This window comes from Salmo trutta, unplaced genomic scaffold (genome assembly GCF_901001165.1).
Source record: "Salmo trutta unplaced genomic scaffold, fSalTru1.1, whole genome shotgun sequence".
Lineage (NCBI taxonomy): Eukaryota > Metazoa > Chordata > Actinopteri > Salmoniformes > Salmonidae > Salmo > Salmo trutta.
The window spans coordinates 524208-549816 of NW_021822211.1; the positions used below are offsets into that span (position 1 = coordinate 524208).

The window sequence follows — 25609 nt, forward strand, 5'->3', positions numbered from 1 at the left end:
GTGTGTCAGGAGTCTTCTCTGTAGAACTGAACAAACAGACTCAACACAACATCCTGTAAAATGGTTTCATTTACTTGTTTTATTTTCTCCCTCTCCGAGATGACTGATTTAGAAATTAGATTCTCTCCCCCCCCTTCCCTCCGTGACTGGTCAGATCAGGGTACTGTTGGGTTCTGGGGAGGGACTGTACACACAGTACTATAAATAAACACACAGCATGCGTCTCAATACTCCTCGTCTCCTTTCATTGTTCCATCTGAACTGATTTGAGTGACAGGTGAAATACGGATACTTTCCAGGTCAGCTTCTTCCATATTGCTGTCACCTGGACTTGTTTCTAAGTGGGCGTGGCCTGGCCTGTGTCAGACCAGTGCAGATAGAGAAGAAGCAACTGCAGAGAATTGAGATGCAACCCAGAGTCTGATTTATCTCCTTCAGTGTGAGGTTCCCCTCCTGTCCTCTAGAGCGGCAGTGTCTGACTGACACCTCTCAGACATTAGGAACTACCGTCTGAGTCAGTATTGCAGATCTGGGGCACGTTCAAGTACAAAAGGGAGAAAATGCTTTTCTGACAGACAATGGAATCGAACATTTAACTATTGGACAGTTTATGGTAGTACCTCCGTTGTTTCTAAACATTTCTACCATTTTGTGCCTCCTGAACGTGACTTAGGTGAATAGGCTCTCTGGCCAATCAGTTGCATGAGTTTAGTACCAGGCAGAGGAAGGCTGCATCTCAATACTCTACAATGTGTTCCTTTCCTCGTCTCCTCTCATTACTCCTATTTGAAATCATGATAGGTGAACTATGCTTTCACATCAGTTTAAATAAAGGAAAGGAGACGAGGAGGGTAAACTATTGAGATGCAGCCGAGACACTGTAGTCCTCCAGGACCAGGACCCTCTCTCACCCAAATGGGACAGAGCTGGACTACCCACAGATAAGAACCGTAATGAGACTGAACAACCGGAGCAAGGGCTCTCACTCGTCAACAAAAAAAAAAAAAGGGGAAAAAAGGGTGCTACATGTTTTTGAACCTAAAGTAATGTGTTTTTAATTTAGATCAGGATGACATAGACCAACGCTCACTCAGCACAAGCACTATTATTATTTACAAGCTCCAAAAATAAAAGTTAAAACGCTTTGCTTCTTTTTTTTTGTCCTAATCCCCCCCCCACCATTTTCCTTCTTCTGGTTTCATCCTTTTTATCTAAAATAAAAAATTGTACACGTAAGAGTTATGAAAATATAGGTTATTCCAACACGGCTGTCATGGATTTAACCTACTCTCTGGTCTTCCTTATCCTCTCTTCCTCCTCTCTCTCTCCATTAAGGGTGTTGGGGGTGAGTTGGGGTGTTGCTGGCCTGTCCTGACTCTGGACACTGACTCCGGGGCATGCCATGGGGTCGTGGGTCATAGGTCAGGGTTGTGGTAAAGTCGTTGAGGTCACAGTTCATCACGGTCCCTGAGGAGTGTGTAGCGCGTCTCACTGGGGGCTAACTTCTGGAAGGAACTCTCTGGTGGGTTACTGGCCACCTCACCGATCTCCTGATGAAATAACACATTTATATACACACACACACACAACTCCCTGTACAACTGCAATGACACCGTTTTATACACACATAATGACGGTGTACTAGTATGCTTGTGAGGTGTTCTGACCTGTCCAGGTGTGCTGTCTGTCGGGTCTGGGCCGTGGTGGAACTCTCTGTGTAACTTCCCAGAGTGGAGGTCCAGAACAAACTGCCTCAGCTTCCCAGGGATCCTACGCGCACACATTAATATAATCATTAGGCCTACCAATGACATTACTGAAGTGTGGTTGATGACAGAAGGTCATAAAGTGATATCACATCAGAGCTGGTCCCATATCAAAGCTGTCTCTGCATGTTAGAGGTGGCTGCAGACACCACACACACACAGCTAATGAAATAATTTGATCTCGGTGACAGAGGGAGGGAGAACGCAAACACAGCCATCCAGAGGAGGAGGTAGTGAATGTGATGTAATTAGTTGAAGCGGGTGTCAGACCTCAGGGCTTTGTCTGATCACAGAGGTGATAGGGGAGGGGCTTAGATGGGGGGTAAAATAGATTAGATGAAATTACATTCCATTAGTTAACACTAATTGCACGTGCCAAGTCATGTCACATTAGCTCCAGTGTCCAGGGCCGTCAATAGAAGAATCTAGAAGGTGTGACATTTCTATTATAATCTGTGGACTGTGTGTGTGTGTGTAATGGAATGTATTATATTTGAAAAATGCAGATTTTCAACATACAGATCTAAATAATATAATGACAACAATAATGAGCCATCTCAAATACTGTCACTCAAGTCAGACACAAATGAACACTAGAAAAGCCTGGCCTCGAGGGACAAACCCTCAAGCCAATGACGAGCCTTTTGGACATCAACATTCTAACAGTCTAATAAATACACTTCATATATGCTATCGCAAAAATAATCACTTGGTTGTGTTTATGAAGGTAACAGATTACAAAAGAAAATGTATTTCAAATAAGACAATAGCATTGTCATTTGTTTATGCAACTGTAGACTATGTAAAAACCAAAAGACAAACACCACAATTCAATTGTTAAAATCCATTAAATAAACACCATCACAAAGATCATTCATTATTGATTTGTTAGCCAATAAGAGTTTAAGTCCTGTCTAACCGGGAAGGGGGGGGGGGGGGGGGGGGGAAGAGGGGTTCCGCACTGAACAAAAATACAAAACGCAACACGTGTTGGTTCCATGAGCTGAAATAAAAGATCCCAGATATGTTCCATACCCACAAAAACCTTATTAATCTAAAAACATTTGCACAAATTAGTTTACATCCCTGTTAGTGAGCATTTCTCCTTTGCCAAGATAATCCATCCACCTGACAGGTGTGGGATATCAAGAAGCTGATTAAACAGCATGATCACTACACAGGTGCACCTTGTGCTGGGGAGAATAAAAGGTCACTGACAACCAGACCTTTCACAGAGTGCACATTAATTGATGCTGCGCCATTCACAGAGCACGCTGAACACAGAAATGTCGGTTGGAACTGGTCGAGAACCACTCAAGGTGCCCTAAATTAGAGGTCGACCGATTAATCGGAATGGCCGATTAATTAGGGCCGATTTCAAGTTTTCATAACAAATCGGACATCGGTATTTTTGGACACCGATTTGGCAGATTATAAAAAAAAAAAATACACCTTTATTTAACTAGGCAAGTCAGTTAAGAACACATTCTTATTTTCAATGACGGCCTAGGAACGGTCGGTTAACTGCCTTGTTCAGGGGCAGAACGAGAGATTTTTACCTTGTCAGCTCGGGGATTCAATCTTGCAACCTTACGGTTAACTAGTCCAACGCTCTACCCACCTGCCTTACATTGCACTCCACGAGGAGCCTGCCTGTTACGTGAATGCAGTAAGAAGCCAAGGTAAGTTGCTAGCTAGCATTAAACTTATCTTATAAAAAAACAATCAATCATAATCACTAGTTAACTACACATGGTTGATGATATTACTAGTTTATCTAGCGTGTCCTACGTTGCATATAATCGATGCGGTGCGCATTCGCGAAAAAGGACTGTCGTTGCTCCAACGTGTACCTAACCATAAACATCAATGCCTTTCTTAATATCAATACACAAGTATATTTTTAAACCTGCATATTTAGCTAAAAGAAATCCAGGTTAGCAGACAATATTAACCAGGTACTTCCAACTTCTCTTGCGTTCGTTCAGGAATATTTAGACTTATGGATGCCACCCGTTAGATAAACTACGGAACGGTTCCGTATTTCACTGAAAGAATAAACGTTTTGTTTTCAAGATGATAGTTTCCGAATTTGACCATATTAATGACCTAAGGCTCATATTTATGTGTGTTATAATTAAGTCTATGATTTGATAAAGCAGTCTGACTGAGCGATGGTAGGCACCAGCAGGCTCGTAAGCATTCATTCAAACAGCACTTTCGTGCGTTTTGCCAGCAGCTCTTCGCAATGCTTCAAGCATTGCGCTGTTTATGACTTCAAGCCTATCAACTCCCGAGATTAGGCTGGTGTAACCGATGTGAAATGGTTAGCTAGTTAGCGTGGTGCGCGCTAATAGCGTTTCAAACGTCACTCGCTCTGAGACTTGGAGTAGTTGTTCCCCTTGCTCTGCATGGGTAACGCTGCTTTGAGGGTGGCTGTTGTCGATGTGTTCCTGGTTCGAGCCCAGGTAGGAGCGAGGAGAGGGACGGAAGCTATACTGTTACACTGGCAATACTAAAGTGCCTATAAGAACATCCAATAGTCAAAGGTATATGAAATACAAATCGTATAGAGAGAAATAGTCCTATAATTCCTATAATAACTACAACCTAAAACTTCTTACCTGGGAATATTGAAGACTCATGTTAAAAGGAACCACCAGCTTTCATATGTTCTCATGTTCTGAGCAAGGAACTTAAACGTTAGCTTTCTTACATGGCACATATTGCACTTACTTTCTTCTCCAACACTTTGTTTTTGCATTATTTAAACCAAATTGAACAGGTTTTATTATTTATTTGAGGCTAAATTGATTTTATTGATGTATTATATTAAGTTAAAATAAGTGTTCATTCAGTATTGTTGTAATTGTCATTATAAAACAAATATATATATATATAATAATAAAATTGGCCGATTAATCGGTATTGGCTTTTGTTTGGTCCTCCATTAATCGGTATCGAAAAATCATAATCAGTCGACCTCTACCCTAAATAACTGGCAAATGGCTAAGAGGTTAAAAAAAAGTCCACCAGAGCTGTTGCCAGAGAACTGAATGTTCAAATATCTACCATATGCTGTCTCCAATGTTGTTTTAGAGAGTTTGACCGTATGTCCAACCGGCCATACAACCGCAGACCACGTGTATGGCGTTGTGTGGGCGAGCAGTTTGATGATGGCAACAGTGTGCTCCAGTTCCCACCAAAATCCAGAAACTTGCCACGGCCATTAAAGAGGAGTGGGACATCATTCCACAGTCAACAGCCTGATCATCTCTATGTGAAGGAGATGTGTCGCGTTGCATGAGGGAAATGGCGGTCACACCAGATACTGACTGGTTTTCTGATCCACGCCCCTACTTTTTTTTTTTTAAGGTATCTGTGACCAACAGATGCGTATCTGTATTCCCAGTCATGTGAAATCCATAGATTAGGGCATAATGAATTAATTTCAATTGACTGATTTCTTTATATAAACTGTAAATCTTTGAAATTATTGCATGTTGCGTTTATATTTTGGGGGTTTTAAGAAAGCCATACCAAGGATCATTTTGCTATTTGATTTTGAATTGTAAGTATCAAAAATATATATTTTTGGATGAACAATTATTTTGGGCTTTGCTGCTATTCAAGATTCACTACATGGAACAACAGATAGTCCCCCCCAAAAAAAATCTAAAAGGAAGTTTGTTCTGAAGTGTCTGTCCGTTCGGACGCTACAGATGACTTTGTGAGAAGACCGATTTTCGGGATGTCTCATGGTCTGACAAACGTTCCATAAGCCGTATCACAATTGGAGCTGCGAGCTCCACAGCCAGAGCAAATCTATCCTTTGTCTGGACAGGCCAGAAAATGTGACGTGTCGCTCTCCATGTAAATTATGTGTCAGATTTCACATACTGCATGTCATCGAAGACGGCGTTCGAAGCGGGACAACCAGACCTTTCACAGAGTGCACATGAACTGATGCTGCGCCATTCACAGAGCACGCTGAACATAGAAATGTCGGTCGGAACCGGTCGAGAACTACTCAAGGTGCCCTAAATAGTTGGCCAAATGGCTAAGAGGTAAAAAAAAAAATTCAACCAGAGACAGGTGAAAGAAAGTAGAGAGGTTGTACTTACTCAATGTCTCTGAACTCAGGGTACACATACATGTGTCTGAAAGAGTCTATAGCAATGACAGGACAGTCTGCTGGCGTCTTCTGGATGTGCAGCAGTGGGTGACGGAACTTTTCACAGTCCGCGTGCAGAAAGTTTATAGATCCTAGGCAGGAGGGGATATTAATATAATTGATATTATTTATTAAGAAAAGATTACCATGACTATAATAGTACGGTTATCTAACAAATATAATGCAACTCTGTCCCTGGCTGGGATGAAAACACAACACAAATAAATAGAACAAACAGAGAGAGTAACAATGGTCCCAGCACTGAACCCTGTGGCACACCCTTTTATTTCCCCAGGTGATTGGGCCACAACAGACTTTTAAGACAAACACACTACCTTTCTCACTGATGAGCTGGCGTGCCACCTCGTGCTGGAACTTCTCTAAGCTCTCTGTGTCCTCCTTCACGTGAAACAGGATGAGGAATGGGATCCCCTCTTCAGTCAGCTCCTGGAACACACACACATACACACAGGGAAGAGGAAGAAGAGTGAAGGCGTCAGCATGCTTCAGTTCATCTGGCACCTAGCCGAACCAAACGATGGGCTCGCATACTCCGTTAAGACCTTCGCTTGAAAAATGAGTAAAAAGCAATAGTACTGTTTGTCCATTTTGAGACGCCACTTCTTCAAAATAGTCAGAATTAATCTAAGGTAACTCAAGAAATCTGTCATTAATGTTGACATTTTTGCAGAGAAGATCTTAGTTGCGCAATTTTGCATCTGACTAAGATGTTTGGTGTAGTATGAGGACGGGTCGTCTCGTTGAATGACAACAGGCACTTCATTGAAGAATACCTACTGTTGACCAATCTGTGACTAGGGGGCGAAGACTTTGGTTACCGATATTGGATTGCCTCAAGAAAAAAAAAATTGTGTGCCCAAAACAGCAGATAAAACCCTTGTCGGTGTCCAAAATGAACAAAAACATCACAAAATGTAATATATGCACAAACTGTTCAGAAACTGTTTCGGCTGGGAAGCATCCGGAAGCCTAAACGGGTCAGTGGGAGATTCAGGTGTGTGTGTCTATGCCTTGTTGTCGCAAATGGCGTAGATGTCGGTGGGTGCCATCCCAGGCCAAGTAACAATGGGAAAAGCACACCCCTCTATTCATATGATAATGAATGAGCAAAGCGATAAGGACAGGATTACATTAGAGTGGGGCTGCTGTAGGGGAAGAAACCAGGCCAGACCTGGACGACGACTCCCAGCGGTGTGTAGACCGGGGCTAGCCCAAAACCTAAATGATTTAATTTAGACTGGATCAAACGTAGAGAAGAAAAAGAGGTAGAGAGAACGCACCTCTCCGTTTTCGAAGGTGATCTCGCGGACCAGAGGGACACATTTGTCCTGCGCCCAAGCGTAGGTGAGGTCAAAGTTGGTTAGTGAGCCCAGGTACACCATGTCAGGAACAGTCTCCCCCATCGGTTTATAGATCACATTATCACCACTGAACCTCTCTGTCTGGGACACGTCACTGGAGGGACAGAGGAAAGGAAAGATTAAAAGATTACTCAAATGCCAGACCCAAAACATATAAACTATATGGTCTGAAGAGGCTTGACTCACCCGAAGGCAGCGAGAAACACACAGTCGTCTCGGAGGATATTGGCCACCTTCTCAAACGTGTGGTAGTTCTCAGAATCCTTCTGGTCAAAGTAACCAATAATGTTACGCCTGTCCCTCTGCAGAGAGAGAAATTTTTCCTGGTTCAGTACCAATTCATTTTTGAGGACACATATTAAAATCTTTATGAAGGCTTTCTGTTGATAGCTCCTTGGTGTCCTTGTCCCATCAGCTGTGTTCTTTGTGACAGTTGCCCTGTATAGTTGTCTTTTTTTCTCCTTCTATTTGGTTTGCATGTTTGACTTTTATGCACTTTGAGATTATTCTGTATAATGAGAAGCGCTGTACAAATGTAATAAATTATTATTATTATTAAATATTTAGATTAGGAATGGTCCTAGAACAGATCCCTGAGGCACACCTTTTACATTTTCAGAGGTTTGGACAACAACACACTGATTTGTGCGTGCCTGATACTCACATCCACAGTGTTGACCTCCTCCAGACTGTGTATCTCTTTAATGGGATCGACCTTCTGCTGGCGGATGAAGTCAGCAATGGCTGTGACTGACCTCTGACCCCTGTACTCCCTCTTCATCATCATCCCATTACGGAACAACTTCAACGTAGGGTACTTACTGATCCTGTACCGCTGAGCTATGTCAGCTAGAGAGACAAAGAGCGGGAGAGAGGGGTGAATAAAGACAGAGTTTAATATAGAATGAGGTAGAGGGGGAGAAAGGCGGACAAAGGAAAGGGGAATGAAGGAAAAGAGGCAGGTAGAGAAAATCAGAAAAGGATGGATAGAAACGGGGATGGATGAAAAAAGGTAAGAGTAAAAGACAGATAGAGGGTGTTTAAAGCTGTCTAAAGACACAGCCGTCAGTCAGCCCCTGATCCCTCAGATGAAAGCTGCCCCCCACTGAGAGTAAATATTCTCATAGTGCTGTGTGTTTGGCAGGTGTCAGTCTCACTGCAGGGTGTCTCTAAGCTCCAGTCTTCACAGGCAGCAGTAGTTTTGTCATTAGTCTTCAAACGGTTTGCAGGTCATCAATAATTCCCTTTATCTCAAAGGATGTGCCTATCAAACGTCTGTGTGTGTGTGTGTGTGTGGTGTGTGTGTCTGGGGAGTAACTGATTACAAAATAACTAACTAATCCGTTACAAGCTAAAATATTGTAATCAAATGACAGATTTTTGAAAAATCCTACTTCTAGGATTACTTTTAAATTCAGAAAGGATGACACCTTTCTGTTTTTTCAACGACATTCAGATCAACATTGAAAAACCAGTTTAAGTTGTTGGACCACAAATCAAAGACCACTATGATGACACACCAAATGCGTTTTGATGGTTTGCGGGAAAAAAGCAGGAATAGGCTTTTGTAGTATATAGTCCTTCTAATGGTTGGACTGCAAAAAAAATGCAAGGCTTTATTAAGAGCAAGACAAAGGAGCTGATCATGGACTACAGGGAACGGACGGCAGAGCACGCTGCCATCCACGTCGACAGGGTTGTAGTGGAGTGGGTCGAGAGCTTCAAGTTCCTCCACATCAATAAGATATTAACATGGTCTACACACACCAACACAGTCGTGAAGAAGGCATGAAAACGGCTCTTCCCCCCCAGGAGGCTGAACGGATTCGGCATGGGCCCTCAAATCCTCAAAAAGTTATACAGTGGCACCATTGAGAGCATCTTGACTGGCTGCATCACCGCTTGGTATGGCAACTGCTTGGCATCCAACCACATGGCGCTACAGAGGGTAGTGCGTACGACCCAGTACATCACTGGGGCTGAGCTCCCTGCCATTCAGGACCTCTATACAAGGCAGTGTCAGAGGAAGGCCCTATAAAAATTCTCAAAGACTCTAGTCACCCAAATCATAGACTGTTCTCTCTGCCACCACATGACAAGCGGTACTGATGCACCAAGCCTGGAACCAACAGGACCGTGAACAGCTTTTACCCCCAAGCCATAAGACTGCTAAATAGTTAACCAAATAGCTACCTGGATTATCTGCATTGACCCTTTTTGCACTAACTCTTTTGACTCACATACACTTCTGCTACTGTTTATTATATATCTGTTGCCTAGTCACTTTACCCCTACCTATATCTACCTCAATTACCTCGTACCCCTGCACATGGACTCAGTACTGGTACCCTGTGTATATAGCTAAGTTATCCTTACTCATTGTGGATTTATTCCAAGTATTATTATATTTTGTTTCTATTTTTGTCTCTGCATAGTTGGGAAGGGATCGCAAGTAAGCAGTTTACTGTTAGTCTATCAAATCAAATTGTATTGGTCATATTCCCATGGTTAGCAGATGTTATTGCGAGCGTAGCGAAATGCTTGTGCTTCTAGTTCCGACAGTGCAGTAACATCTAACAGTAATCTAACAATTCCACAACAACTACCTAATACACACAAATCTAAGTAAAGGGATGGAATAAGAATATATACATATAAATATATGGATGAGCGATGACCGAGCGGCAAAGGGAAAGTGCAATAGATGGTATAAAATACAGTATATATACATATGAGATGAGTAATGTAAGATATGTAAACATTATTAAAGTGGCATTATTAAAGTGACTAGTGATCCATTTATTAAAGTTACCACTGATTTAAAGTCTGTATGTAGACAGCAGCCTCTCTGTGTTAGTGATTGCTGTTTAACAGTCTGATGGCCTTGAGATAGAAGCTGTTTTTCAGTCTCAGTCCCAGCTTTGATGCACCTGTACTGACCTCGCCTTCTGGATGGTAGCGGGGTGAACAGGAAGTGGCTCTACACCTGTTGTTTACGAACAATGTGACAAATAAAATGTGATTTTGATTTTACTGCTGTTGGCATCCAAAGATTATACATTTAACTTGAATAAACACTTGGAGGTAAGGATGTCTTACCCCCTAAGTGTTATTGATATCTACATAGGGGAATGATGTGAATAACTCTGCTGCTCTCTCATTTAGCCATTTGCGCCTCACAGATCGTGGTTGTTGTGGATGGCTGTGGACAAACAAACAAACATGTGTATTTTAACCCAATGGTTGAATTGAAGAAGTTAAAGCTGCCTATCAATCAATGTTTTTGCGACCAGTGGACAGCCAGTGAAAAAATGTGCTCTTGCAGCTGCATAGTGTGGATCACAGCCTGTGGAATAAACGTTTGAGGGGGCTCCTCCATTCTAAAATCCTCCATGGTATTGTGCTCCACATGCTGTCAAAAACAAGTTTCATTTAAGAAGAACTCAAACTCGCACAGTTCTGATCAACTTAAATAGCTGCAAATGATAGAGATATCAGAGTGTCACCAACAAAAGCTTAAGCAACAGGCCTATAGCAAATGATAGAGATATCAGAGTGTCACCAACAAAAGCTTAAGCAACAGGCCTATAGCAAATGCAGCATATGGTATTCATTTTTACACACGCACGTTTCGTTAGTGCTCAAAGCATGCCATTCCATGAGAGCAGAATTTCCTTTTCAACTTGAAGCAATGAGCCCAATCAGTCCTCAATGACAACAAAATCATAAACAGAGTAGGCTAATAAGTCCTTGGTTTTAGGGTCATGCTCAGGTTAAACAACAGAGTAGGCTAATAAGTCCTTAGATTTAGGGTCATGCTCAGGTTAAACAATTTGGCTTATCTATATTGCTATATCATATTATAGAAGACCAAGAGAATTACATGAATTGGAATGAACGGAAATCTGACCGACTTTGGATTTGAATGTAAAGATATAGCCTAATCGTATGATTATCTGTATTGAAGTAGAAAGCAATGGTTTAGAAGAAGCCTACATAACCCAGAAAGTTCTTTATCTCCTCCTAACGCCTCTCAAGGGGAAAGTAACATAAAAGGAACTAAAAGTAATCAGATTACGTTACTGAGTTTGGGCAAACCAAAAGTTATGTTATGGATTACAACCCTGTGTGTGTACGAGAGTGTCACTCACAGTGCTGATCACAGTCGACGCGCGCAAACACCACCTGAGTGACATCAGGAAACTCCTCCCTCGCAATGTTCGATGCCTCCTCAAAGATAGGCTGGAGCATCTGGCTGAATCTACACCTGGGAGGAGAGGGGGGAGAATGTGGGTATAATTTGCTTATCCAAATGAGATTTTATATTGTTACCCTTTGGAGGAACTGTCATACTGTAATTGCTTTGGCCACATTGCATTACTCTCCAGCCATGATGCCACTAAAGCATGTTGGAATTCTAATTCATTACACACACACACACACACACACACACACACACACACACACACACACACACACACACACACACACACACACACACACACACACACACCTGGTACATTAGTTAAATACACACAAGGCAAACAACTGATGTGGACACAAAGAAAATGTATGCAAACAGACAATTGAGTAGGAGAGGACAAATGTTCACAGGAGAACTAACACACTTACCAGTCTGCATAGAAATTAACCAACGCCACTCCAGCATTGTCTATGAGGAAACAAACATGTTACACCCACTGTTTAACAACAACGTCAAACACACAGGAAGTAAAGTACATTTACACATACTCATAGGCAAGGGAGGTTCGTGGGTGAATCATTAGTGTTATTCCTACAGTCACAACCACGAGGTGTTGAGGAAGGATACAACACAAGATGGAGAAATACAGGGAGAGATGAGAGAGAGGGAGGATGGAGAGAGAGGGAGGAAATGACACAGCGATGGCGAGAGAAAGAGGGATAGATGAGAACCACAGAGATGTCTGTGACAGGGGATAGAGACAATGTCTTACTGAGGATGTCTTCAATGTTTCCTGTGTCGAGACTGGTAATTTCAGCCTGGCCTGGAGTGGAGAGACCAGTCACCTAGAGCCGGAGAAGAAAGGGTTAATGAGGGCGATATGGCTAGAACCTGTCCCTCACACAGACGTGACATGAGCCCAGTCCAAAAACAACCACTAGACAGTCAGTGTTTGCAGAGTTGATGGAAGAAGCTCTAAAGCTGCTGTCCTATTGTTTCCATGAATTCCCTTGTTGCTGTTTCCAGACCAGGCAAACAGGTGAGAAATCATCTTTCTTTCTCTTCGGCTCCATCCCTTCTTATTTATTTATTATTCATCCATATGAGTTCTGTTGAGATCCAGATATCTCAGTTCTCTGATGGACGTTGACGTCACAGGTGATGTGGAACAGAGGACTCTGTTCTCAGGGTCAAAGTTAAACTTCCCCATGGACTGGAGCGACCAGGACAGTGTCATACACTGGACACGGAGGCAGAGAAACAAGTAGAAGCCAGACATCACACTGCATAATATTTTATGGTTCATATACAGTCCATGAACTAAGCAGACCAGACCCAGCTGCTATCGCGTTTGTGTCTATGGGATTGCCACCCCTTAAGCAGACTGGAACTGTGACCATTTTTTTCCATTGGTACACGGCCTGAGTAAGACATCTTCAGTCATCCACCATCTTTGACAGAGAGTGGTGTTACTGGAGATGCTCTACTATGCCGAGTCTCACATTCCCTGGAAGATCAAATGTATTTATCTGTATCTCAGCAAGCATTTCCGAGTCCTATGACAGCGCAATGCAATTTTCTGCTACCACCATAACAATAACTTCACACAAAAACAGCAACAAGAGCCAGCCACTGGACTGATAGCTGAGCTTAGGACAGGAGACAGGGCTGTGGCTAGGATATAGACTGGGGCTAAGTTAAGCATGGCCTTGACTTTCCCATGTATTAATACTAAGGGAACCCCTCTAAACCAGTGTCTCAGTAGCATCCTGTCAATGAGGACATTCAGATAACTAAGCTTTATCTAACATCAGTCGTTTGACTCATCCAAATCAGCAGGGTGTGTGTGCTGGAAGACACACCCTCTTAACTAGCTTTAAAAGGTGTGTATTCTAGGACGAGAAAGACAGACACTGTCACAGTGCCCTCCGTAGTTATTGGGACAGTGAAGCATGTTTTCTTGTTATGGCTGTAAACTCCAACAGTTTGAAATCAAACAATGACTATGAGGTTAAAGTGCAGACTGTGAGCTTTAATTTGAGGGTGTTTCATCCATATTGGGTGAACCGTTTAGAAATTACAGCACTTTTTGTACATAGTCCCCCCATTTTAGGGGACCAAAAGCATTGGAACAAATTCACTTATATGTGTATTAAAGTAGTACAACGTTAAGTATTTGGTCCCATATTCCTAGCACGCAATGACCACATCAAGCTTGTGACTCTACAAATTTGTTGGATGCATTTGCTGTTTGTTTTGGTTGATTTTCAGATTGTTTCGTGCTCAATAGAAATGAATGGTAAGTAATGTAGTGTGTCATTTTGGAGTTGCTTTTATTGAAAATAAGAATAGAATATGTTTCTAAACACTTCTACATTAATGTGGATGCTACCATGATTACGGATAATCCTGAATGAATCATGAATAATGATGAGTGAGAAAGTTAGACGGACAAATATCACCCCCCAAAATGCTAACCTCCCCTGTTATTGTAAGGGGTTAGCATGTCTTGGGGGTTTGATATAAAATGCTAACCTCCCCTGTTATTGTAAGGGGTTAGCATGTCTTGGGGGTTTGATATAAAATGCTAACCTCCCCTGTTAAGGTAAGGGGTTAGCATGTCTTGGGGGTATGATATTTTTGAGTCTGTAACTTCCTCACTCGTAATTATTCACGATTCATTCAAATGTGTAGAGTCACAAGCATGATGTAGTCATGGCGCTTTATGAATATGGGACCAATACTTTGTCAAAGACTCCAGCCACCCTGGTCATAGACTGTTCTCTCGGCTACCGCACGGCAAACGGTACCAGAGCGCCAATTCTAGGACAAAAAGGCTCCTTAACAGTTTCTACCCCCAAGCCATAAGACTGCTGAACAATTAATCAAATGGCCACCCAGACTATTTACATTGACACCCCCCCCCCTTGTTTTTACACTGCTGCTACTCACTGTTTATTATCTATGCACAGTCACTTTACAAATTACCTCGACTAACCTGTACCCCCGCACATTGACTCGGTACCCCCTGTATATAGCCTTGTTATGTAAATATCTTGTGTAACTTTTTTTTAAACTTTAGTTTATTTAGTAAATATTTTCTTAACTCTATTTCTTGAACTGCATTGTGTGGTTAAGGGCTTGTAAGTAAGTAATTCACGGTAAGGTCTACACCGGTTGTATTCGGCACATGTCCCTAGGTTCAGTAATGGTCAGTCATTTTTGTAAGTAGTTGTGGCCAGTAGTTGTGTGGTTTTTATCAATAGTTTGGGTAAGTAGTAGGGAGGTTCATTAGTTGTGGTGATTCTTTTTTTGGTCGTGGTCAGTAGTTAGTCAGCAGTTGTGGTCAGTGGTTAGTCAGTAGTTTTGGTCACTCGTTTTGATAAGTAGATGTGTGGTTCAGTAGTCGTGGTCAGTAGTTGTGTGTTTGCGGTCAGTAGTCGTGGTCAGTAGTTGTGTGTTTGCGGTCAGTAGTTTTGGTCAGTAGTTTTGTGGTTGTGGTCAGTACTTGTGGATAGTAGTTTTGGTCAGTAGTTTTGTGGTTGTGGTCAGTTCAGTTGGCATTGTTAGTAGTTGTGGTCAGTAGCTGGGGTCAGTAGTTGTGATCTGTAATTGTGTCGTCAGTTGTTTGGTTGTGATCAGTAGTTTTGGTCAGTATCTTTTGTGGTATCAGTTTTGGTCAGAAGTGTTCAGTAGTTTTGTGGTCTGTAGTTTTGGTCAGTAGTTGTGTGGTTGTGGTCAGTAAACGTGTGGTTGTAATCAGTAGTTGTGGTCAGTAGTTGTGTTGTTGTGGTGATACTTTGTGGGGTTCAGTAGTTGTAGTCGGTAGTTTTGGTCAGTAGTTGTGGTAAGTAGTTGTTATCAGTAGTTGTATGATTGTGGCCTGTAGTTATGGTCAGTTGTTTAGTTGTTGTGGTCAGTAGGTGTAGTCAGTAGTAGTGATCAGTAGTTGTGGGGTTAAGTGCTTGTAAGTAAGAATTTCCCGGTAAGGTCTACACCGATTGTATTCGGCGCATGTCCCTACGTTATATCAGCATCGAACATGTCACCCTCCCTAGGAGGGGGTGACCTCGACAATTTATTGTTAAAACGAGAGGCTGCCTGGATCTTTAATTTAAAGACCCTTGCTCCTCTCGGTTTCAACATAGACTTTGATCTGAAGCCATTCTTGTAATTTTGCTATTGTAAATGTTTTGTAGGCCTAGGTAGCCAAATTGTATCTATGATCGAATGCTATCCATTCATGTTTTTGGTATGTTATTTTTATGTATGAGAATTGTGTGGCTCAGTTGGTAGAGCATGGTGTTTGCAACGCCAGGGTTGTGGGTTCGATTCCCACAGGGGACCAGTACGGAAAAAATGTATGAAATGTATGCATTCACTACTGTAAGTCGCTCTGGATAAGAGCGTCTGCTAAATGACTAAAATGTCAAATGTAAATGTAGAATTAACCAATGATATCATGCCACACCCAGCCATGATTACAGACACCTGTGTGTGTCCTTTGACACTATATAAACTAGTCACCCCGCAGTGTTTGCCATTATACCTTGATGAAGATAGCTTGTCTGTCAAAACGTTGGATATTAGGTTATTAAATTATTGCATCTGAGCTCCTAGAGTGTGCAGCTCTCCTTAAATTTTTTAAGTATTCGCCGCATGTGACAAATAACATTTTATTTGACCTTTGGTCCCCTAAAATGGGGGGACCATGTACAGAAAGTGCTGTAATTTCTCAACGGTTCACCCAATATGGATGAAAATACCCTCAAATGAAATACCCTCAAATCCAAACTTTGAGTGTAAAGCCAAAAGGAGGAGAAATGTTTCACTGTCCCAATAATTACAGAGGGCACTGTATATCACTTATCTTTTTACATTTTTTTATTCAAATACTCAACCTCAAAGCACTCTCCTGCAACCCGCCTCACCAATTTTAAAAAAACAAACAAAAAAAAAAGTATTATTTACCTCATCTGAATTCCACAACAGAAGCTAGCCAGAGGTTAGCCATTTTCACTGGCTAACGTTGAAGTTCAGCTAGCCACGGTTAGCCGTCCTCAGCTGTCCATTAGCTCGAAAAGCTATCGCCAGTTTTTGTACAGCGCGACTCAGACCAGAGCATATCGGACCTATTCTCTCTCCTTTCCCCGATTTCTACCGCAGGCTCTGGACATTTACACCTGGATCTTGCAGCTAACTAGCTGCTACCTGAGTGACTATTGGCAACGTCGGTCACGGAATTAACACACATTATTGCGGAGCTGGCCAGCTAGCCAGCTGAGGAGTTCCGTCAGCCACTCGTGGGCTGTTCCTGAGCTAGCCAGCTGAAGTGTCTCCTGGGCTACAACTCACCTATCCTGACCCGTTTTACTGCCGATGCGGAGCCCCATCGGGACTTCACGACTGGACCACCGACGTTATCTGCCCGAGGGAGTTATCCAACTGGTCCCTCCGTCGCGACGTAACCTGATCGCCCATCTGCGGCCGGCTAATCGTTAGCTGTCTTTTCGGCTGCGATCTGAATAGGTCTATCGGACACTTTTCTTGGGCCACTATAACTAACTATTTTGCCAACTTGGACAGGTCCCCCCTTCCACACGGAACCCCACTAACCCACAGACGGAAACGCACGAGGTGGCTAAAAACAGACCTCCTTCCCATCTTCCACCAGCTTGCTACCTATGGCCCGGCTAGCTGTCTGAATCTCACTGGACCCTCTGATCACTCGGCTAAGCATGCCTCTCCTTAATGTCAATATGCCTTGTCCATTGTTGTTCTGGTTAGTGTTTATTGGCTTATTTCACTGTAGAGCCTCTAGCCCTGCTCATTATACCTTATCCAACCTCTCAGTTCCTCCACCCACACATGCTATGACATCTTCTGGTTTCAATGATGTTTCTAGAGACAATATCTCTCTCATAATCACTAAATGCCTAGGTTTACCTCCTCTGTACTCACATCCCACCATACCTTTGTCTGTACATTATACCTTGAAGCTATTTTATCGCCCCCAGAAACCTGCTCCTTTTTCTCTCTATTCTGGACGTCACAGACGACCAATTCTTATAGCTTTTAGCCGTACCCTCATACTTATTCTTCTCTGCTCCTCTGGGGATGTAGAGGTGAATCCAGGCCCTGCAGTGCCTGGCTCCACTCCTACTCCCCAGGCGCTCTCTTTTGATGACTTCTGTAACCGTAATATCCTTGGTTTCATGCATGTTAACATTAGAAGCCTCCTCCCTAAGTTTGTTTTATTCACTGCTTTAGCACACTCTGCCAACCCGGATGTCCTAGCTGTGTCTGAATCTTGGCTTAGGAAGTCCACCAAAAACTGTGAAATCATCATCCCTAACTACAACGTTTTCAGACAAGATAGAACGACCAAAGGGGGCGGTGTTGCAATCTACTGCAGAGATAGCCTGCAGAGTTCTGTCCTGCTATCCAGGTCTGTACCCAAACAATTTGAACTTCTACTTCTAAAAATCCATCTCTCCAAAAACAAGTCTCTCACCGTTGCCGCCTGCTATAGACCCCCCTCGGCCCCTAGCTGTGCTCTGGACACCATATGTGAACTGATTGCCCCCCATCTATCTTCAGAGCTCGTGCTACTAGGCGACCTAAACTGGGACATGCTTAACACCCCAGCCATTCTACAATCCAAGCTTGATGCCCTCAATCTCACACAAATTATTAATGAACCCACCAGGTACAACCCCAAAGCCGCAAACTCTGGCACCCTCATAGATATCATCCTAACCAATGTGCCCTCTAATTACACCTCTGCTGTTTTCAACCAAGATCTCAGCGATCACTGCCTCATTGCCTGCACCCGTAATGGGTCAGCGGTCAAACGACCTCCACTCATCACTGTCAAACGCTCCCTGAAACATTTCAACGAGCAAGCCTTTCTAATCGACCTGGCCCTGGTATCCTGGAAGGATATTAACCTCATCCCGTCAGTAGAGGATGCCTGGTTATATTTTAAAAATGCCTTCCTCTCCATCTTAAATAAGCATGCCCCTTTCAAGAAATTTAGAACCAGGAACAGATATAGCCCTTGGTTCTCCCCAGACCTGACTGCCCTTAACCAACACAAAAATATCCTGTGGCGTTCTGCATTAGCATCGAACTGCCCCCGCGATATGCAACTTTTTAGGGAAGTTAGAAACCAATACACACAGGCAGTTAGAAACGCCAAGGCTAGCTTTTTCAAACAAAAATTTGCTTCGTGCAACTCCAACTCTAAAAAGTTCTGGGACATTGTAAAGTCCATGGAGAATAAGAACACCTCCTCCCAACTGCCCACTGCACTGAGGATAGGAAACTCTGTCACCACCGATAAGCCCACTATAATTGAGAATTTCAATAAGCATTTTTCTACGGCTGGCCATGCTTTCCACCTAACTACCCCTACTGCATTCAACAGCACTGCACCCCCCACAGCTACTCGCCCAAACCTCCCCCATTTCTCCTTCTCCCAAATCCATTCAACTGATGTTCTGAAAGAGCTGCAAAATCTGGACCCCTACAAATCAGCTGGGCTTGACAATCTGGACCCTTTCTTTCTAAAATTATTTGCCGAAATTATTGCAACCCCTATTACTAGCCTGTTCAACCTCTCTTTCGTGTCGTCTGAGATTCCCATAGATTGGAAAGCAGCTGCTGTCATCCCCCTCTTCAAAGGAGGTGACACTCTTGACCCAAATTGCTACAGACCTATATCCATCCTACCCTGCCTTTCTAAGGTCTTCGAAAGCCAAGTCAACAAACAGATTACCGACTATTTCGAATCCCACCGCACCCTCTCCGCTATGCAATCTGGTTTCAGAGCTGGTCATGGGTGCACCTCAGCCACGCTCAAGGTCCTAAACGACATCGTAACCGCCATCGATAAGAAACAATACTGTGCTGCCGTATTCATTGACCTGGCCAAAGCTTTTGACTCTGTTAATCACCACATCCTCATCGGCAGACTTAGTAGCCTTGGTTTCTCAAACGATTGCGTCGCCTGGTTCACCAACTACTTCTCTGACAGAGTTCAGTGTGTCAAATCGGAGGGCCTACTGTCTGGACCTCTGGCAGTCTCTATGGGGGTACCACAGGGTTCAATTCTTGGGCCAACTCTTTTCTCTGTATACATAAATGATGTCGCTCTTGCTGCTGGTGAATCTCTGATCCACCTCTACGCAGACGACACCATTCTGTATACTTCTGGCCCTTCTTTGGACACTGTGTTAACAACCCTCCAGACGAGCTTCAATGCCATTCAACTCTCCTTCCGTGGCCTCCAACTGCTCCTAAACACAAGTAAAACTAAATGCATGCTCTTCAACCGATCGCTGCCTGCACCTGCCCGCCCATCCAGCATAACTTCTCTGGACGGTTCTAACTTAGAATTTGTGGACAACTACAAATACCTAGGTGTCTGGTTAGACTGTAAACTCTCCTTCCAGACTCACATCAATCATCTCCAATCCAAAGTGAAATCTAGAATTGGCTTCCTATTTCGCAACAAAGCATCCTTCACTCATGCTGCCAAACATACCCTCGTAAAACTGACCATCCTACCAATCCTCGACTTCGGCGATGTCATTTACAAAATAGCCTCCAATGCCCTACTCAACAAGCTGGATGCAGTCTATCACAGTGCCATCCGTTTTGTCACCAAAGCCCCATATACAACCCACCACTGCGATCTGTATGCTCTCGTTGGCTGGCCTTCACTTCATAATCGTCGCCAAACACATTGGCTCCAGGTCATCTACAAGACCCTGCTAGGTAAAGTCCCCCCTTATCTCCGCTCACTGGTCACCATAGCAGCACCCACCTGTAGCACGCGCTCCAGCAGGTATATCTCTCTGGTCACCCCTAAAGCCAACTCCTCCTTTGGTCGTCTCTCCTTCCAGTTCTCTGCTGCCAACGACTGGAACGAACTACAAAAATCTCTGAAATTGGAAACACTTATCTCCCTCACTAGCTTTAAGCACCAGCTGTCAGAGCAGCTCACAGATCACTGCACCTGTACATAGCCCATCTATAATTTAGCCCAAACTACTACCTCTTCCCCTACTGTATTTATTTATTTTATTTATTTTGCTCCTTTGCACCATATTATTTATATTTGAACTTTGAACTTTCTTCAAACTACAAATCTACCATTCCAGTGTTTTTCTTGCTATACTTTATTTACTTTGCCACCATGGCATTTTTTTGCTTTTACCTCCCTTATCTCACATCATTTGCTCACATTGTATATAGTCTTATTTTTTTTCCTACTGTATTATTGACTGTATGTTGTTTACTCCATGTGTAACTCTGTGTTGTTGTATGTTGTCGAACTGCTTTGCTTTATCTTGGCCAGGTCGCAATTGTAAATGAGAACTTGTTCTCAACTTGCCTACCTGGTTAAATAAAGGTGAAATAAAATAAAATAAATAAAATATGTATGTACAGTATGTGTTTAAGGTAACAGTCAGTGTTAACAGGAGAAGCTGTCTTTGCTGTGGTTTGTAATATGCACTGTAATATAGCACTTAAGAGAGAAGGCTGAGTGGTGGCGGATGTGGTTGTATGTACAAAATGTACACACACTATTTCTGGGGTCAACTAATACAGGACTAGGGGTATTATGTATAGTGAGATCATCGCACAGCAGCCTGGCTGTGACACTCGTCTGTATGTCTGCTGAGCGACAACAGCTTCAGTTTAACAAGAGATATTTCAGTAATTAAATGTTGCCACTGTCTCTGGTTTAACTATGTGAGTGATGAGACAGGCCTATTCCCTAAAAAATATATGAATACAGACATATTTGTAGATACTTTCTAGCTACCTTCCAGTTTCTAGATTAGAAGCCATTATAAAAGCCATGAATCGTGCTGATTAACAAGTATATGACTTAGTTTAAATCCCTGACAGTAAAGAATGTTTACACTGTAATAGGCCGATATCCTGAGCAGCAGAACAGAGCTTTGATCAGTTCCGGGTTGTCAGCCAATAGGAATGAGCCACAACAGAGGAATTCACCAACCGGCTCCATCATTCCGCAACACGATTATGGCTAAATTCACTAACTTGTGGTACCGTCCCTCGACCTGGCTAGCTAGCTACATATGTTAGCTAGCAAGACAACTACAACATTAGCTGTTGGCTAGCTAGCTAGGCAAGTTAAACAAACAGCAAATATAGCCAAGTCTGATAGCTAACGTTAGCTCACACAATCAACGATACGTGGATTTAAGATTCACCATGCATCTAGAATAAGATACTGATTTGGACTTGCACAGTCGTTAGCTAGCTAGTTAACATAACAGGGCAGAGTAAGGCGAGTGATCACAGAAAAGGAGGGTCATGCTAAAAAACAGTTGGCTAACGTTACCAAGCTTAGCTAGCCAGCTAGCTGATCTCAATTAACTTGGTTTGCCGACTAGCTATTTTAGCCAGCTAATGTTAGCTAGGTACAGTAATGTAAAGACTATATTCATGTTCAATACATCTTTATTTTGTGATTGACAAAAGTATGTATCACTTTGAAAAACGAATGCCCATAACTCTAATGTTAGCTAACTGCTTGTGAAGCCAGACCGAGCGCACTTCAAATACGAGGACGTGTAAGTTAGCTGTCGAAGCCCAATTTAAGTTCCTTACCAACAGTATCGTGAAGAAGCCGACCTCGAGCGAGGATACTATTGGTGGTAGTTTCATTGTAGAGTTGGTTGAGGTTATGGTGTTGTTCGGTCTTCCCTGTCTCTCGACACAACTCTGCTGTTGAGGCAGGAAACGGATAGGTGAGCGATCTTTCCGGGTTTAACGTTGTGGTTTATGGGAGTAGTAGTTTTGTAATTTTCTTCAGCAATGATTCCCAATTAGGCTTAAAACTACAAGTATGGCGTATTTCTTTGGAGGTTAGAAGAATTGGAAGTGGGAGATGTATTTTTCTAAATATTTTGCGACCCAGATGTTTGTGGTCTGACGGAACACTTTCTGGGACAAAACTTCTAGCGTTAGAGAGTGAGAGAGTCAGGAAGATACTGATCAGATGAACAAATAACTATTAAAAAATATACATTCATTTTCCTAATGTTGACAGTTGCTAAATGCATATTTTTCTCAATTATTCCGTGATTTCTAACAGAGTAAGGTAAGTTACATCATCGTTAACGTTAGTTATGCAGGCTACCCTGCTAGCTAACTATCAAACTCAATGCACCGCCAGTCAGTTCTTATTGACCAGTTAGTGACATGCTGATTTTGCCCTGTGCGTGTGACTAAGAAAGTAATCTAATCTAAATCTAATATTTTCGCCTGCATAAAGCCATGGCAGCTACACAGATTCAGACAGGATATCAACTGTATTGTAGTCTGTTATTGACTCTCCAGCTGTTTCAGTTGTTTTGTGTATTTTTACCAAATCTTTACCGAGGCTACAATATGAAAAACATCATTCTAACAACTGCTAAGTTACTGAAATAATACAGTATGTTGTGTTACTTATTACACAGTTATTACTTAACACTTCACAAGTTACTACAGTAGTAGAAAAAAGATTACAGTCAGATAGTTTTGGGACAGAACAACGGTAGACTGTGTATCCAGTAGACAGACTCCCGATGTTCTGTCCTAAAACTAACAGTCAGAGTGCAGTGTCCAAAATACCACAGTCGGCTGTAGTTACTGCTCTTTAACCGCAATTTCAAAACCGATTTTTTTTTGTAAGGGGTGTAACAACATAGAGGTAGCAGACACTGCTTGATACAAAAATGTAATTCTGAGAGTAGCCTAGTATGCGCTGCCTCTGTTGTTTGGATGGGAAGTGGACAGACAAGAGACTTGTGGGATAGAAAGACAGGGACTCTGTGTCTGAGAAGTTGTGATCTATCTATCTATCTATCTATCTATCTATCTATCTATCTATCTATCTATCTATCACCTTGTCTCTCTTTGTCTCTGTCCATTTCTCCATCTGCCCTTCCTGCTCTAACCAAGTCTATCATAGAGCACAGTAGTTGGCATAGAGCGGGCAGGGTGTCTGTGTATGTTGGCAGCGTTGCTGTGAGCAGGTGGGCAGGTCTCAGTGTGAGAGATCCTCTCTCTCTCTCTCTGTAGGATCCAGGATCAGGGCAGGCAGGGGACCTGGACGTGCAGCCAAGCCCACCAAGGATGCACTGAGCTGGGGAACATCTGCTGAGGCCTCCCCCTAGCACTGCCATGGTAAGAGTCCAAAACACACACCCATACACTCACACTCACAAACCAGTGCATACATCCTCCTCTCAATTATTCATTCTAATGTGACCATAGTGTTATCCTTCTCACTACTGTCTAAGGGGTCATGTATAACTGTGTGTGTGTGTGTGTGTGTGTGTGTGTGTGTGTGTGTGTGTGTGTGTGTGTGTGTGTGTGTGTGTGTGTGTGTGTGTGTGAGTGTGTGTGTGTGTGTGTGTGTGTGTGTGTGTATTTCATAACTGTTAAGTAGATTAAATGTTGAATTGAATCCCAGCATTAATATTTGATGTGGTAAAGCTGTCCATAGGGGGTTCCCACTTCCCATTGTGTCAGCAGCTCATAGATGGAGACAGTTTTGTGTGTGTGTGTGTGTGTGTGTGTGCTTACTGTAATAGTTGAACTGTTAATAATGTTTTATAAGCAGATCTTCTCATGTCTATACTGGGGTTTAATAGCAGGAACCGGGTTACTGAGATTTCCCACCCATACCCACTCCCACCCATACCCAGTCCCACCCATACCCAGTCCCACCCATACCCACTCCCATTTCCCGGGATAATAAACTGTGAGAAACCGGTAAATTATAATACATTATTTCTATGAACAGCATTATGTGAAATGGAACTGTTAAATTATATGCAATGTCTAAATATGGCTCCTCTACGGCCTTCTGTGCTCTCCTATCTGCATGATCAATAATCAACGCTCAGGGTGGGGGCAAACAGCGCAGTATGGAGCGCAGTTCACAATGAATGCATGTATCATCTCATCAGCTGGGAACTTTTTTTCTTGAGACAGGGAAATTTGCTTCAATATAGCCTATGGTACAGTAATATTAGGCCTAATACATCTGAATGATAGATTAATATGAATGTGTTGCTAATTTACACATCTCCATCTGGCTTTCGGGGTCACCTTATTGTATAGATAAACATATTTTTTTGCAGCTGCAGAATTTTAAAACAGCCTATCACTCGAATATCTTTGCTTTAAATCAGTATGGAGGCGAGCACTCTTTGTTAGTCTTTCTCTCTTTCAATCAATTCCATTCAAATTGCATCCAAAATAGATCGTCCTCAAGATTGTTGGACAGTTCACCATTCTCTTAGGCAATTACACAGCTGCTCTCCTCTGGCCTCTCTCCTTCTTAACTTTTGTTGTTGGACATTTTTTCCAGCATTACTTATACTAAGAGACTATTCGAAGAGGGATGCAAGCTTGCTCTTGTTTGCTGAATGTTAAATAGAAGGAAGAGAACGCACGATGGTGATAGGCTATAGCAGTTATTTATTCAGACCCATTACCTTTCAATCCTAGTGAAGTGAAAGCCGTCCGCATCCCTTTCTGGTAGTCTACTATATTATTCAAGCATGTCATTACAATAATGAAGATAAGGACAACAAAACTTATTTCATTTAACTGTTGAGAGCGAGGAAGGAATGAAGCAACAATAGAGAAAGGAGGAGGTAGCCTAATACGCACAAAATGTGGGGAAATATTATGAAAAGTTAATGCATCAGCCTACTAATTATAAAAATGTAAAATAGGCCCTATTTACATATAAAAATGTAAAATAGGCCCTATTATTACTCAACATGTAAATAAATTCTCTAGCCTATACATTTGTAGGCTGCATGTCCTGCACTGGCATTGCATGTTCTTCATGGTTTGAAAGAGGTGTGTAATTTCAGTCCATTATACAATACAGTACATAAATACAGTCCACACTCAAACATATAACTGGAGCTTGTTTTCTTTATTTCCCCAAAAGAGCATACATCTATGGGCTTTTGTGTTTTTCTGCAGAGTGTAATGTGCGGTATAGCCTATCATATGTATTGGATAACAGCATAAT

At 42.5% G+C, this 25609-nt stretch overlaps 2 protein-coding genes across 4 annotated transcripts in view; one reads left to right on the forward strand and one right to left on the reverse strand.

The window, feature by feature from the left end:
- Nucleotides 1-61: 61 nt before the first annotated feature.
- Nucleotides 62-22324, reverse strand: LOC115181011 (endoplasmic reticulum resident protein 44-like). Its single transcript, XM_029743122.1, has 11 exons — nt 22177-22324; nt 12299-12371; nt 11955-11994; nt 11474-11589; nt 7987-8171; nt 7509-7624; nt 7242-7416; nt 6276-6387; nt 5891-6032; nt 1668-1770; nt 62-1550 (listed from the first exon to the last, which is right to left on the reverse strand). Exons 1-11 carry the CDS (start codon nt 22231-22233, stop codon nt 1449-1451), a joined length of 1221 nt encoding a protein of 406 aa, XP_029598982.1. The 5' UTR covers nt 22234-22324; the 3' UTR covers nt 62-1448.
- LOC115181013 (inversin-like) overlaps nt 12371-25609 on the forward strand; it is a 23151-nt gene continuing 9912 nt past the window's right edge. Inside the window, exons 1-2 of one of the 3 annotated variants that reach the window (XM_029743127.1) lie at nt 12371-12565; nt 23635-23739. In XM_029743127.1, the coding sequence (XP_029598987.1) occupies nt 23737-23739 (3 nt within the window). In that variant the 5' untranslated portion in view covers nt 12371-12565; nt 23635-23736. The other 2 variants (XM_029743128.1, XM_029743126.1) reach the window with 2 other exon arrangements.

What these genes read in the sequence shown, in the direction of transcription:
- LOC115181011 (XM_029743122.1), bottom strand. Translation starts at nt 22,233, where the DNA reads ATGAAACTACCACCAATAGTATCCTCGCTCGAGGTCGGCTTCTTCACG. An exon ending in GCTTCTTCACGATACTGTTG is followed by an intron (nt 12,372 to 22,176) that starts GTAAGGAACTTA and finishes CTCCGGCTCTAG; the next exon opens with GTGACTGGTCTCTCCACTCC. An exon ending in CGTCGACTGTGATCAGCACT is followed by an intron (nt 8,172 to 11,473) that starts GTGAGTGACACT and finishes TTGTCTCTCTAG; the next exon opens with CTGACATAGCTCAGCGGTAC.